Source organism: Neodiprion virginianus, chromosome 3 (assembly GCF_021901495.1).
Source record: "Neodiprion virginianus isolate iyNeoVirg1 chromosome 3, iyNeoVirg1.1, whole genome shotgun sequence".
Taxonomy (NCBI): Eukaryota; Metazoa; Arthropoda; class Insecta; order Hymenoptera; family Diprionidae; genus Neodiprion; species Neodiprion virginianus.
In genome coordinates this window covers 40,806,852-40,818,374 of record NC_060879.1, presented here as the reverse complement: position 1 = coordinate 40,818,374, position 11,523 = coordinate 40,806,852, and the positions used below count along the sequence as shown (strand labels likewise).

The following is an 11,523-nucleotide window of genomic DNA, read 5'->3' as shown; positions in this document are numbered from 1 at the left end:
ACAAACCGACGGACGGTTCACGGGCTATCAAAACTTCGATACTTTTTTTGGATTGTTAACCGAAGCACACGCGATTACTGTAGAATTATGTTTGTCGGAGACTTGCATGCTTGATCGGGCCCCGACAAGGACAAGATTCGATGCTTCCAGGGGTCCATCATGCAACTGGCCCTTTTCATCCCCTCCCTTGCCCTTGGAAGCAGATCTCCACTCTCCGTCCGATGCAACTCGACGTTCGACTTTCGATGGAACGAAGTTTATACCCATATACCTGGGTGGGTATGTTGTTTAAAAAACGACAACAAAGAACGGTGCCGGAGAATGGTTCAGGGCTACAAGAGCTGTACCGAGGAGAAGAAAAAGAACGACGCTACGGCAGATTAGGTGCGGTGATACAAGATCGTAAAATATGAACTACCTGGTGCAGTGCGGTGTATAATAGGAAAGTTGACATGCTGTCCTATTTTATAACAGTGTAGAATTTTCAGCGCTTCTTATCTTTGTCGTTGTTCAATTTTTATTCTACTTAAGCTTTAAAATAATATTCAACCCAGGTAGAATACGTCTTTCATTCCGGTACTGTCTGTAGCGCTATTATACCAACGTATTTCTCAACTGTGTATTTTTCCTCGCTGGATAATCCCAAGCAAACATGAGGGGCTGCTTATCTAACGGTTTTACCAATGGATCGATAGTGGTTTGAAGTAACACACACCGCTGAATGATAGATATTCCACTTTATTACAAAAAAATGGATCGAAGTAACTGTGTTCAATCGATAGACAGGTAATCAGGCTGATGCAAATAGTATCACTGAAAATTCAATTGGACACTTGCAATGGTGTAGCAATTTTTTTTTTGTAACATATCTCCACAGGTGTAGCGACAGTAAAAGTGTCTCCTTATCGCTTGAAAGAGAACACCTATATCGGTACATGGTGCAGGAAATCGTGCTGGCGAGTCAACGACTCATATATAATGTATATAGTTATATATTCTTTATTTGTACGTTGATTATATTATCTGGTAGTTTCCAGAGTTTATACTTTTAACTGCATTCACCTCTGATCGTAAATCCGTGAAGAATTCAGTTTTGCTTATTTCTCCAAAGACTCTTTCGTCTTTCAGCGTAGCTAAAACGTTTGAAAAATTCGTTGATATCCCCGATTACAACCACTCCCTTAACACCCTTAAAACGCTTAGAAAAATATAGAGTCCAAGAAATGGTTAATTCTATGCTTCATAATCGTCTCGACTGTACGTTTGTTTCCACATAGCTGTGACCTGGAGCACAGCAAATGATCTCTGAATGGTATAAGTCTATGGAACTGGCAGACCCGTGTTTACAAGCTATTTTCGTAGATACACCGAGCGAACGGTCGTTTTTGAGTTCAAGTAAGCCGATTTGTCAATACTCTCGACTTTCGACCGTAGAATACCTATTACCATAACAAAAATAATCTCAAGGGCGTGAAGCTGCCCGGTTTTCAGACAACAGACAAAAGGAAGATTCGTCACGTCGACGACGGCGCCCCAAACGAACGTTCACAAGTACATAAACCCCCTTTCTACGGTCCTGAGAGGAATCCGTGCGTGGACCGTCTGCGCAGCAGCGTTCAGTCCGAGAACCGGGAGTCAGTCAACCCAGTGGCAGCCTGCCGTTCGGGCCAGCTTGACGTCTTTCCTGGATGCATAGCTGTGCGTCGGGTCGACATTGGTTCCGAGGAGTGCAAGTGCGGTTTCAATTGAACGAGGAAACGGGACCGGGGTGAAGTTCGCGCCGGAAAGTCTACAAGTAACACAAGAGTGCTGTATATTATTTAAAATTGTAATAAAAAAAAAAAAAAAACCGAATCGCAGCTCGTTATTGTACTAACGAGAAGTTTTTTAGTTCAGTGCCTCCACGGGGAGATGATATTGTGATAAGGTGTCGTGCGATGCGCCGATTCGTGAGGTGAACCAATCCTCAAACACCGATCGGCGCCGAGCCGAGGACTTGAGACCTTGTGGTTCCGACGCTCGGCATGGAGGACGAGCTGCGATGCCCCTCGTGCAAGGAGCTTTTCTCCGAGCCTGTGTTGCTGCCCTGCTGGCACGCGCTCTGCCTCTCTTGTGCCGTGGGCCTTCAGGCCCCCCCCGATTCGCAGCCGGAATGTTGCGCCCCCGATCCGGCGGGAAACGGGCCCGACCAGGAGGCCGATAAGCTATCGATACTGTCGGAAACCGACTCGGGGGTCGTTTGCAGCAGTACCTCGACCTCCTCGCGACCCGGAAGCTACGTCGGCACACCGGGGAACGGAGGGTTTCCACCCTCCGGGGGCACCCTCTGTCTTGCATGTCCTGTTTGCCAGAAGATGGTCTACTTTGACGAGGGTGGTGCGCACAATTTACCCAAGTACAGGGCCATGCAGCACATCGTTGACAAGTACCAAGAGGCCCGGAACGTCAGGCTTCAATGTCAGATGTGCGAGGCTGACCCTCGGGAGGCAACCGTCGCCTGCGAACAGTGCGAGGTGAGCCAATTCGACGTTCACATCACGCCACTAGAGTTTCTTTTCATTCAATCGGATCAACGTTTCATTACGATCACTCTTTGGGATTGTACGAGATACGATAGAACATAATCAAGGAAAACATGTCCAAATTTTACAAGGCTGAAGTTACTGCCATTAATGTGACGAAACTTTGTAACAAAAATTATTATTTTGCACCTTTCGAACACCTGAAAAACTTGAATTTACAGAATCTGAGTTTGATGATATGCTGTAATAACAGTTTACGAAATTTAAAGTAATCCTAAAGTTGTAAAATAACGACTTTTTCCAAAGATGTATCGTTACATTACCGTTACAAACTTCAGCCTGATCAAATTTTGCAGTCATTCTAAAGTTGGAAAATAGACACTTTTTTTTTGACGTGCTTGGCTATCATAACTTTACTAACTTCGATCTCGTGATTTATTCAATTTTTTTCCCTAGTTTAGTATAGTACGTCTTTAACGGAGTTGAGGTATAATGAACTAACAGACAGAAGTGTCTTTTGGGGGTATTTGGTTATTTCAAATTCGGAGTAAATATTTCTGAATTCTGTGTTAAAATTTTAGCACAATTTATCACGAATTCGGATGACGTTGAAGTTAGTAACGTTATTGCAATGATTTACGTTTCGAAAAACTCGTTATTTCGTAATTTTAGGAGTCTCTGAAATGCAGTAAATTATAATAAGGCAAATCAGTAATTCATATTTTCAACACTTAGCCATTTCAAAGTCACTACAAAATTGCAAAATAGTAATTTTTTTCCCCAATGTTTCGTTACTTACGTTAATGTTACTAACTTCATGGTCATGAATTCGAAAAATTGTAACACCTAGCAGTGGGCATAAAAATCGTAGGACTGGATTATTCAGTGTTCTAAAATCCGGATTAGGTTCGGAGTGGTTCAATATTCGAATTTTAACGGAAGTCGTGCGATTAAAACAATCTCGAAAACTTGAAAACCCCATAAAGTGTAGGAAAACATCGAATCGTCGTACGTTTCAACATTAGAATTCGATTCTGGGTTGCCGGATTTGATTGAGAATATCGGATCTTAATGGAGTTTAGGGTGACCTGGAAAACTTGGAAAATCTGAGAATCCCACAGGGAAATTTTGTGGCAGAAAGGATCTCGAAGTTTGGCACTCGGAACGTTCTCGTTCGATTTAAAATTCACGAGTTCAACAATCGAATCTTTTAATGGAATGTATCCAATCTTAATAGCGTCTTAAAATGCAGAAACCGTTTAAATTGCACAGGATCTCTTGAGTAGCAGGAATCGAGTCACCCAATTTTTTCACCGTTGTTTAGCCGATCAGAGTCAGTCATCGCCAAATCTACAAGTACAAAATTTGCTAAAAATCTGTGCAAATACGAAAGTGCGCAAACTTCCCAGGCTCTTTGATGTCCGAGAGATGAACCGAGGGTTTTACTTCAATTTCGGTGAAAATCCAGTCCCACTTAGCAGTATTTGCTTGAAACCGTATTTTGCAAAAAACGCGTCTGCAGATGACAAAGTCCCACGAGTCCTTTTACGGGGTTCGAATAAAGGTTCTTCACGATCATCGACGTGATTCAAACAATGAAATTGAACCACCAGCATCGCGTTCCCCGGCCTTGATAGGACAGCTGTGTTGATCCGAGTTTAATTACAGTTGTTCGACAGTTTACAGGATTATATATTTGTCGAGAGAACTGTTTAACCGACTATTTCCGTTTCTGTCCGTCCCTCGAACTTCCGAAAGGGAAACCTCCGCGATAAATTCTTTGCTCCTCTCTCCCGCTTCTTCTACCTTGTTAGATGCTATTTCCTCTTTGGAGGTGTGTGCCAAAAAGTCTCTTCACTTCACTCGCCCACCTTAACCCAGTTCTCCGCAGAATGTTGTTACCCTTACTCTCATCTCACCTCCGTTCAGCGGTGAGATTAGTTTAATTGTAGACCGCCTGAAATAAAGCCCCACCTAGTGTCAGAAGAAATAAAATATTGGTATATACATATATAAAAAAAAAAAAAAAAAAAAACACTTTCAACTCTGGGATTAGAATAGATACACAGGTACACGTGTATTACTCTGTAGAGATTTTTCTATCGTCATGTATTCTGCATAATGTTATTTGTGTTTTTCAAAGAGAGAACTGGCCGTATGACATTTCCGCTGTTGTTGATCTCTCCGGGATGACGTAAAAAAACGGCGAAGTATATTCATCATCCATAATCTCTCCACGTTTTGACGTATATCGTGTGATGAGATTAAAAAACGGGGGGTTTCGAACGAAGGGCTTACCTCAGGATCCCTCGTGTCATTAGTTACCCTGTCATTCAATTCTATATCAAATATAATGGCTCAACTTGGCTCATTTGAGATCCCTCCAGGTAGGATTATCGTTGTTCTTGTTGTTGTTCTTGTTAGGTATCATTGTTTCCGAATTAACTCCGTTGAATTACATACGTAACACAGGCACATTGAGAAACTCAAACTCACTCTGGTTTTATCAAAGGTCGTACCCTAATTGAGAGAAACCTTTCTTGACGAGTCGCAAAAAACAACTGACTGAATTTTCTAATTGGAATTCGAGCATTTACAAACAACTCAAGTTTCGTCGATGATGAATCTCTCCGCATGCATCTGTACAGTAACCGAATTCGATTTTGTTTATCTTCCTTTTCTCATTTCTCTTTTCTTTTCATATACTTCCGTTATACGCTGACAGATATTTGAATTACTCTAAATTGTATATCCCAAACACATATACATCCTAACCAATAAATTCAGAATTTTTTTAATCAATTGACTATAAACTCTCGTGAAACGTAAGAGAACAATAAAAATTCAGCGATGGATTTTGTGGTCACATTTAGTCATTTTCAACGACGTATAACACGTAGATAAATTAATTTTTACTTTCCTTTTTACGGCTCATTTCGGTCACTTTCATTTATCAAATCTGGTTACATTCCGTATGACATAATAACACCTCAAAGGGTATCTGTGTCCACTTGATTAGCCGTTTACTAATACGCCTGGAATCTATATCCGATTATCACCAACTGTCTCTATTCAAGTATAAATAATCAATGAATCCATTCGAGCATCTGTTTACATAGCAGCTAAATCGGTTAATCGACCCCTAATTATAACAAACAGTCCCGATTACTACGTTCGGTTTGATATTGTATCGCGTTGCTTCTACCAAGTGCAGCGCGATTAATTGAATTTTTCGATTAATCGTTTTTCCAGCTAATCGATTAGTCGACGGTTTCGATTCATATATCTATTTGCCTGGAGAATTATTATAAGGCAAGTTCGATTAATCGAAGAAACGATATTTTTTCCCGACGATCACTAAAATCCTTGTTATTAATACGAACCTTTCCGCAAACTTTCAGGTTCTCTACTGCGACTCCTGCCGAGAATCTTGTCACCCCAACAGAGGGCCCCTCGCCGCTCATAACCTCGGACCACCAAGGGGCAGCTGGCAGTCCTCTTCGACGAGGCAACGAGGACCGGGTGACCCGGGTGCGACGGGGTGCGCCGAACATCCTACAGAAATGGTTTGCCTCTACTGCGCGATGTGCAAAAGCGCCGCATGCTCGTTGTGCCTTCGGGACAGACACGCCGCTCATCCCCACGACGTGCTGCCCCTCGCCGCTGCCTGCAAGGCCCAAAAGGTACGTCCCTGAACTTCTTCCCCCACCCCCGATTCAAAGGATTCAGTCGTTTTTTCTACCTGCGAGGTTCGTCCGTCTACAGTTACAGTTCGAAAATTCTCGTAGTCGATTTTCTGGTTACAGGTAGAAAACTCGTTTTCACTTTTTACTTGGAATTGCGTGTATTTTTCGGTTACGACAAAAAATGTACACGAGAATATTCAAGAATTGTACATATATAACAATGACAACAACTAAATCTTTCTGGTAAGTAAGAGAATGTGCTCGTGTTGAGTGAGAATTTTTGCTAACCGTGGTTCGGAAGTACGAAATCAAGATAAATGTCACATCGCGACTTTAATCTACCCGCGAGTCAAAATTTGGAATGACGATAAGCTTTCGGGCCTCATGGTTGACGATTCGTTCCCTATCTTTAGGAATTCATGGTACACCTTACCGGTATAATGAGACTGCACTTTGATATCGACCTTTGATATTCAAAACTGCATCCATTTTCCTGTTTAAGGATATCAAAGTATACTCTTACAATGTACTATACGCATATTTCCAAAAGTAACAGGTCAATCTTTGAGCATTACAAAGTCCAATCGCATGTCTTCGTAAAAACATTTCTTCTTCTTTTTTGATAATATCTATCAAAAGTCGTCGCATATGTAACCTAAGACTTTCTTCTCTTATCAATTCCGCTAGTTTCAATCCACCTATAAACGAAATCTGTACACGAATGAACGATGATTCACCGTTAGTGATACGAATGGAACCTAAAACTCCAGTTATGTAACCACGAGTATAAATCAATCGCTCCCGCGTCGTTTGCCGAGAGTTTCGTTGGTTGGCTCGTCGGAAAAGGAATACCCCATAACGCGTTATACCCGTCATTCGAAAACTAACAGGAGAGTTCCTCGTGATCGACGTCAGGACAGACGCAGCTGTCCTCGTAATCCTCAGTCGAAACTTTCATCGCAGGAGGAAGGCTGAACATTGTTTGAACCGTCTTTTCGTATTCGCGCATCTGGTGCCACCTGGCCCATGTGCACGATGTATACCTCGATCACTTTGTGCGATATATTTACCCAACCGCGAATTCAAAACCGCAAATTGCAAGGGGTAAGACCATAAATTATCAGCGCAACTTACGGACGTGGGAAAGAAGAGTGATAATTAAGCGGTGTGAATTTTCTCTGAATGGATCCCAATTTCGTATACGGACATTCGCATGGTTTTATGGCAAGTTGACAAGAGTCTTTGGGTTTGGTTTGTGGAATAATTACTTCGATACTCGCGGGTGAAATCGACTATAAAAGTATAACGATAATTCGAGGCAGGGTGAAAGATTTGGGAACACCAGGACAAAGTACACAAACGCACCTGGGACGGCGATTCTGTTGCACCTGGTCTTGAGTTTCCGTCAGGGAATCTGTAACTCCGATCAGTGAGGTTTTATTAACGCTCGTTTTTTATTTTATCCTTAATTCGTTTATCCATTCGTTCCGTCGTTCTTCTTCGTTTGTTATTTTCATTTTACGTTATACGTTAAGCAAGAATTTATATGTAGGTAAAAAAAGAAAGAGAGAGAAAAAAAAACAACCTTTTAAAATTAGTGAAGAATAGAATACCTACGTATTGATATAGCTTAATAATCGCATAAATCTCGTGCGAATAATCGCCGCGTCGTTTGCATTTCAAGTATTGCGAGTATGCATATGTAATATTGGGTATCCTGTATCTCGTACGTGCATACAATGTACATAAACCACAAATCGCATGCATGATTTATGAAGTGGATAAGTAGGTGTGTGTAAAGTATCCGCATCAATGTATAATATGTGTATCGGTATATGTATCGCTCGATTTCCGACGCGGTCTTCCTTGACTTTCAAGATGCGCGGTATAGATATATTACAAGCTAGATACGTAAGAATTTATCGAGTATCAACGAACCGCATATCGCGAATAATATTTATCGCCTTAACGCGCAGGCGAAAATCTTCCGGGATAAACGAGAATTTCTTTCAGTAAATTCGATCCTTGCACGGGTTTTAATTCAGGACAAGAAATTAACTACTCGAAGCTTAGATTACGAATTTGAATTTTCGATTTAACGACGAGCTTGTAAAACAGTTCTGCAGGTAGTTTGTTGAAATTCGTTTTTGAGAATTATCGATACAATTAGTATAAACTTGTAATTAACGTTGGAAATAATTTCGATTACACGTGTAACAAAAGAAAACAAAAAAAGCAGAAAGTCGGATGAAAACCTGTTAAGATAAAAGTAAAATAGTGGTGTTTGAAATTCCGTATCCATTGAAATTCTGGTAAAAAATTTCAAAATTTTTTTTATTTTTCATTTTTTTTTTTTTATTTCGTTGTCACGTGCTCTAAAAGCCGCGCGTATGGCTGTAAGTATATATGTATATCTCATGTATATTTAAATATGTATTATATCGAGTTACGTCGTATGTCTAGATTGTAAAGTGGTACTTTCATGCATCGATTGGCAGCATCGTTATGGCTGCCTGCTTCTCCCACGTGTGTATCAAATATGACGATACGTCACATGAGGGAAGAAGGGTACTTTAAAGTAATGGAATCACGTCGAACGCGTTTCCCGATACTGCAGATCGGTTCACGTTTAAATGTGTATCTAACAGTATGTCGAAGATAAACTTTGATTAGGCGAAAGGGAACTGAGAAGTGTTATGAAGAAAAGAAAAAAAAATTATGTTCAACATCGAATGATTGGATAGAAACGAGACAGTTTATATTCGATACAACGCACGCTGTTCATTTTTATTAACGTATCATATTTCCAAAGTAAATTTCACCGTGAATACCGAGTATTTGAATCCATTCTGAAAATACATTGGTCTGAGTTTATTTTTTCAATTTTACGTGGAATGAAATTATACGTTTTACGGAAAGGTACGCTCACAATAATAGATACGGAATTTGTGAATTCTCTGATGCACTCGACGAGAAAATAAATATCTCGTGTATTTATTTAAACACAGACGTATTGAGTACTGCTGCTGCTGCGTCAAATCTGTTTAGATTTGAAGCCTTATATATCTATAATAAGCGGACCATAAATCGTATCATTCGAGTTTTAAACAGACAGAATTCCCCGTACTAATTAAAGCTCAACTCAATTCCTCGGGGACTTTTAACGAGACTCTCTGAAAATAAATAAGTGGATAAATAAACGGTGAATATAAATTTGAGAATTCCTTTCCTCGTGCGGATTGTTAGGTCTGAATTAGTTGACGCTCTTTTTTTCTTCCATGTTCACATTGTTTTCACCCACGAAGCTTACGCAATAACCATTTAGGAGCTTGAAATTGCGATCTCTTGCCCCGAAATTCCGTGCGAAAATCAATTTGTAGAACGAATTTTTTCAAACGTTCTTCCGTTCGTATCTCATGTCAAAGATCGCTCATAAATTTTTATTTTCTGAGAATTTCAATACTAACAATAAAAACACTAATTTGTGGAGAAAGCGTTTTTTTTGTTTTTTTTTTTTCTTGTTCAACTGAAAAAGACATAAAACCGACGACAATAGTAACAAGACGATGACGCAAAGTGAAAAAATTGAATTTCAACCATCAGTTTTTTCGACCATTTTCATCAAATCGAGAAACATTGAATTTGAAGGGTTGCCCGGGCGCAGCGCCATATTCGAAGGTAGTTTTCTATGCTCCATTAAATTGGATAGTGGAGGGGTTGCGTTGAACAAATACCACAGGAAACATCAGCGTAACGGAAGTATCAGTTTTCGCAGTAGAGGGTAGACGAGTACAAAGCCTTGCGCATCTAGTGTTCTCACCTCTTAATCTTCTCTCTCTCTCTCTCTCTTTCTCTCTCTCCGGATATCCTGCTCCTCTTACCTATATAACACTACACATTATACAAATGAAGTACAAGACCGCGTATATGCAACCCATCCACACTCGTTATGCACTCTTATTCCGCAGACCCCCCGGGATATTCTCAACTTTTATATATTCGCAGGAAAAACTCGAACATCCAGTTTTTTCACGTTGTTATTATTATTATTATTATTATTATTATTATTATTATTATTATATGTTGGTGTGTATCAGCCAAGAATTACACATGGATATTATTATTGTATTTACCTAGCCCATGTTGACGTAAGTGTTTACAATAGGCTGTTTTCCGGTCTTTGAATCGAAGGATTTCTTTCGTCGTAACTTGGAAACTTATCATGATGTCCTTTTTCTTTACATTCCAGTCTCTTTTTCAGTTTCGACAACCTGACGTAACGTAATCCGGTTGAAATCCTAGGAGAATTGTCCGTTAAACGTGATGGAGCGGTGACGTCATTCGTCTGCAGCGAATCACCGCGTGGATCGTGTTCTTCGCGAATGCGCGGGAAACGAGAGATAATTTGAATTCTAATACGAGGAAATTATTGCGCGAAATAATTTCAAGAGTCATATTAACGAAACAATTATCCGATTTAAGGATAAATGTTTTGATTGAAAATTTTTTCTCTACTAGAATATAAAATTGATCATTGGTATGTAACGCGGTTCTTCAAACTCTTCGCGGATGGTGTTAGAGCGGTGTGTACAACACGTTACAAAGTTAAGCTTCGCTTTGGGATGTTGATTATAAAGTCGATTTTACCAACGTATACTTCTTCCATGTACGACCATGTATTATGTATCGTGGCCGCGTCCAGGTATCTGCTGCATCAGAATTCGTTTTGTTCGGTAACTTTCCACGTGATGCCAGTTAGTGTACCACCTATAATCTACGTAACGTTTGTACTACAACGCCGCAAATGGAAACTTGTTCGCAAACGGCGCCTGCACTCCGTTCTCTGTTTAACCTTAAGTAAATCTGCTCGTTTGCCACATGCGATAACCCGATATAACTTGTCTCAATTTAATTGCCCTGAACTTTCGAATCGTTTGAGATACCATTGTTAAATTTCGTCCAAGGTGTAACGAAAGAAAATTCGGTGAGCTGAAACATCCAATTTAAGAAATTCGAATTTTTCAACAAAATTTTTCTTCCGATATAATATTCATTTTCGGAAGATTTTCATCTCTTAGTTGTCGAATATCTGCTCCGAGAAAGCAGGCGTGATTCTTGTTCCCGTGATGGAAAGCTCGAGATTGCCTTTGAACGAAATTGAAGAATCTGAACAATTCTAAGGGAGCAGATAAGAATAGTCAAGGAATTGTTGTAAAAATATATGGGATCTCATGTATAAAGGTGACGGGGTATAAAATATCCTAGGGTTATATACGACCCGAGTTAACCCTGTGAAAGTATCGCGTCAACGGATC

General features: G+C 40.2%; 1 protein-coding gene across 2 annotated transcripts in view; it reads left to right on the top strand.

Moving 5' to 3' along the window:
* Positions 1 to 1,480: 1,480 nt before the first annotated feature.
* The window catches only part of LOC124300469 (E3 ubiquitin-protein ligase TRIM9), a 53,057-nt gene continuing 43,014 nt past the window's right edge, over positions 1,481 to 11,523 (top strand). For both annotated transcript variants that reach the window (XM_046754617.1, XM_046754616.1), the window contains exons 1-2: positions 1,481 to 2,513; positions 5,924 to 6,205. In XM_046754617.1, the coding sequence (XP_046610573.1) occupies positions 2,025 to 2,513; positions 5,924 to 6,205 (771 nt within the window). In that variant the 5' untranslated portion in view covers positions 1,481 to 2,024. The remainder of the gene's footprint in view (positions 2,514 to 5,923; positions 6,206 to 11,523) is intronic.